The sequence below is a fragment of the Oryzias melastigma genome, linkage group LG11 (genome assembly GCF_002922805.2).
Source record: "Oryzias melastigma strain HK-1 linkage group LG11, ASM292280v2, whole genome shotgun sequence".
NCBI lineage: Eukaryota > Metazoa > Chordata > Actinopteri > Beloniformes > Adrianichthyidae > Oryzias > Oryzias melastigma.
In genome coordinates, this window is record NC_050522.1 from 2,913,274 (window position 1) to 2,917,326 (window position 4,053).

The following is a 4,053-nucleotide window of genomic DNA, read 5'->3' on the forward strand; positions in this document are numbered from 1 at the left end:
TTCCTGGTTAAGGTTAGGATTACGGTTATGGTTAGGGTCAGAAAAGCAAATTGATCGTTTGTGGGGCTGTCTGTGACGCTCACGACTCCACCAGGGGACGTGTCAATCGTGGAAAACACATTTAACACATTTAGGACCGCGTGTATTATATGCACGCAAAAACCGGTTTTGGCGTATATTATACACGGTATTTCCCAAAACGTGGCATTTGTACGCATTCTACTAAGACTGGGCTGATTGTAAAAGTCTTTGTTCAAGTCTTTGAGGGAGAAGCATTCTAACATTTGATTCTGCCAGCGGTCATTTTGGATTTACTTACATTTATTCATTTTTGTCGAGATAAAAGGAGCATTTGGGTGACGCTGCTGCAGACAGGCGCGTGTCCCCCCTCTCGCGCGCGCCGCAACTCGTCTCTTCACATGCGCGGCCACGTTAGTCTGATCAGATGCACGTGAGAAGCGCGTTCAGCGGTATTTAAAATAAATAACCATCCTAACAAGTGAACAGCTGGATCTTTTTTCTGTTTGAAAATACGACCAGGTCCTTTCTAGTTTGTCTCGCGCTCCTCAGACGGCTGCGTCTAATTCAGGGTGAAGCTGGAAAAGTTCGGCGAAGATGAAACTTTGGTTGGTGATTTTATGCGCAACGTATAATTTATAAGCTACAATCAAAACAGTGAAAAAAGAAAAACGAACGTTAATCAAACCAAAAAGTCCAAATCACATAACCTCAGAGTGAAATCTATTTCTACAGAGTAAATCCTCATCTAAAAATGTCGACAGCATGCTCCTCTTGTTGTTTTAAACTGCTGCATCGGTACATTCCATTGAGGAAAACAACAGTAGGACAATGATTGGTACATTGTTGAATTGTAAAGTAGGTGTTAAAAGGTCTTCACGGACCCATTGATGAAGTCTGCTCCCATTGGCTACCCGTCATCTGTCAATCAAACCCCCCAGACGTTCGACGTCAGACCCACAAACGCTTATTGAGCCATCTGATTGGTCAATTTATAACTCTAATAACTTGTGATAATGGAAAAAAATCTTTAAAAAAAATTAGGATTAGAAAAAAGAAGTTAAGCAGAAAGCAGCAGAGGAAGAATGATTATTCTGACATATAAAATGACTGAGAAATAACTGTCTGTTTCTCAATGTAAGTCAATGGGACTTTGGCCTTTTTGGAACCCAGTGGTACTTCCTATATGGAACACGGAAGAAGGGGGGCTTGCTCAGTCCAGTTATTTTATATACAGTCTATGATTCTAACAGAGTCTGTCCAAGACAGTTTGATTGATTTAAAAGGAGAAATACTCATAAATGAAAAAACAAAATGATTTCTTATTACATTTGTTCTCTTTCAGAAGAAAAATGACACACAGACATGTTAACAACTCTACAAACACAGGACTTTCATTGGAAGGGGGCTTTAAGAGTCATCCTGTCTCCATTTAAAAGGCCAGGTTTGAGAGGAGGTGCTCCTCAGCCCAGTCACCTCCTTGGTTGAGTTTACAAACAGCTGCAGATGTCACAGGAGAACTTGAGGCAGCCAAAGCTGCTTCATCTAGCTCCTGTAAAACGGTCTCCAGCCTACCTGACGTGTCTCCCGTGGATGAAGGTGAGGAGGCAGAGGTTGACCATGTTCCAGGAGGTGCTGTTTCCATAGCGCATCAGATTCAGAGCCATGGCAACGTGTGAGTGACAGTTATCACAGCACAGGTTGTGCTGGGAAAAAACAGAAAAGATGAAACGTCACCAAAAGCTTCAGAGCTTCTTTCCACTGTCATCCACTACAACCAAAGCCTTCTGGATTCATTGAAATAATCTGGAACCAGCTGGATCATAACAACGGTTTTGTTAGTGTGCTGGAGAACTCAGGAAACACTTGTTACCATCCTGTGCTTGTACTCCTCTGAGGCGTCATGCACCGCCGTGTCCCAGACGTTGGAGCCGCTGGCGTACACTTTGCTGACGTCAAGAATCCAGTACCTGCAGACGCACACGCACTATCATTATGCTCATCATGCTGCCTCCTTAAGATTCTAGACGTTCTTCTCTTACTTTGTGGGTCGGCCAAACGCCATGTTGTCTTCCTGCACATGAAGAAAATTAAAAAATGTTTCAAAAATATATTTCAAATGTTGATTTTATTCTTAGAAAATATTTGGATTAAAATGTATGTAGTAAAATTAAACTTTTGAGGCCTCTCCACTTGATTTTCATCATAATTTTGGGCTACTTTCAACTTTTTTGAGTGAACACATGAGTGAAATTTGATTCACTGGTTAGCATCACTTTAGATGTTTTCTCTATTGAAGACACAGTGTTTGTAACATCAAAGCAAAACTCCCAGCATGCCACAGCCTTCAGAAAACCCCGCCATCATTCATTTGTAATCACAGGAAGTTTAAACTTGGTCACAAATATTTAGTCCTCAATCAGACAGAAGAATGCAGCCTTTCATGTGTGAGTGAGGTCAGAGCTTTGGACCATGCAGAACTGCAGCAGAACCACACACACAGCAGCAGAACCACACACAAGAGCAGCAGAAACACACACAAGAGCAGCAGAAACACACACACGCCTTATTTTAGAAAAACAATTATTACTGAATGTTTAAAAAAATTTAATTGACAATTTTCATGTAGGGCTGCACGGTGGCGCAGTGGTTAGCGCTCTTGCCTCACAGCGAGAAGGCCCCGGTTCGATTCCCGGCTGGGACCTTTCTGTGTGGAGTTTGCATGTTCTCCCCGTGCATGCGTGGGTTTTCACCGGGGACTCCGGCTTCCTCCCACCGTCCAAAAACATGCTTCATAGGTTAATTGGTAACTCTAAATTCCCCCTAGGTGTGAATGTGAGAGTGAATGTGTGAGTGAGGCCCTGTGACAGACTGGCGACCTGTCCAGGGTGTACCCCGCCTTCGTCCATCAGCAGCCGGGTGAGGCTCTGGCACCCCCGCGACCCCAGAAGGGAAAAAGCGGTCAAGAAAACGAATGGAAAAAAAAAAGAACTTTCATGTAATTTTCCAAATATGTGCAGCCAGTGGTGTACTTTTTTCTTGGCCACATGGACCCGGTGGACGGGTTACGGTAAGGATTACAGTTAACCACCAAACGGTTCCTGATCGCGGCTGCGTCTGCAGCTCACCGCTCCCCCAGGGGATGGGTCAAAAGCAGAGAACAAACTGTCTTAACTTTAAACAGTTGCAACTAAAAGCAACATTTGGCCTTGAATGGACTTAAAATAAGGGCTGGCAATTCAGCAATGTGCATCTGTGCTGCACGTATTATGAGTGGCCAACATAAATTTTAGTTATCAGTTTAGCAGGGGATAACATCAGCTTTAAAAAAATCCTCCATCTACAGAAACATCAAAACAAATCATCTGCTTCTTTTCTTTAGTTTTTTTCTGGGTCCCGAAAGTATTTCCCTCCAAGAAGGTCTGCAACTGATCACAGATGATCCGTGATCCATACGGATCACTAGCCACGGTTTGGCGCTTCTGTTTATATGGGCATTCTTATACTTTTTTATTAATACGAATATTTTGAGTTCAAGTTTGTCATTAATGTTTTGGCCTCAGTGAGCAAATATTTAATGCTATAACATATTTGTGTATGAGTGTAAATGTTTTAATTACTTTATAAATGTTTTATTAAATATGTGTTTAGGAAAAATGACTTGTAGGCTTTCATTTTGTTGTTTTTTTTCTCTCCCCTTTTTACTGATCTGAACCGTGATTCTAAAAGCCTGCTTCGATCCAAACCGTGAGTTTATTGATCCGTTCCACCTCTACTTCCAGATATTACTCACCGAGACAAAGTACGGTCCGGCAAAGTCCCGGATGATCCCCGTGGAGGTGCAGATCCCCATGTGGCCAATGAAAGGCAGCAGCCATCTGAGGCGGAAACGGGAAGCTTACCGACAGGCTTGTGATGTCACTTCCTGACAGGTAAACATGTATGACATCTATACCAGGGGTATTCAAGTCCAGGCCTCGAGGGCCGGTGTCCTACATGTTTTCCAACCAACCTTCCATTGAAGCTCCTTATTGG

At 42.9% G+C, this 4,053-nt stretch overlaps 1 protein-coding gene across 2 annotated transcripts in view; it reads right to left on the reverse strand.

Annotated features, from left to right (window-relative positions):
* The window catches only part of tmem222b (transmembrane protein 222b), a gene marked incomplete at its 5' end in the record, with an annotated part of 6,705 nt that extends 2,809 nt beyond the window's left edge, over positions 1-3,896 (reverse strand). For both annotated transcript variants that reach the window (XR_002917321.1, XM_024257880.1), the window contains 4 exon segments: positions 1,594-1,724; positions 1,892-1,988; positions 2,061-2,092; positions 3,812-3,896. Coding sequence is in view for 1 of the 2 variants with exons in the window: in XM_024257880.1 (XP_024113648.1) it covers positions 1,594-1,724; positions 1,892-1,988; positions 2,061-2,092; positions 3,812-3,896 (345 nt within the window).
* Positions 3,897-4,053: the final 157 nt, after the last annotated feature.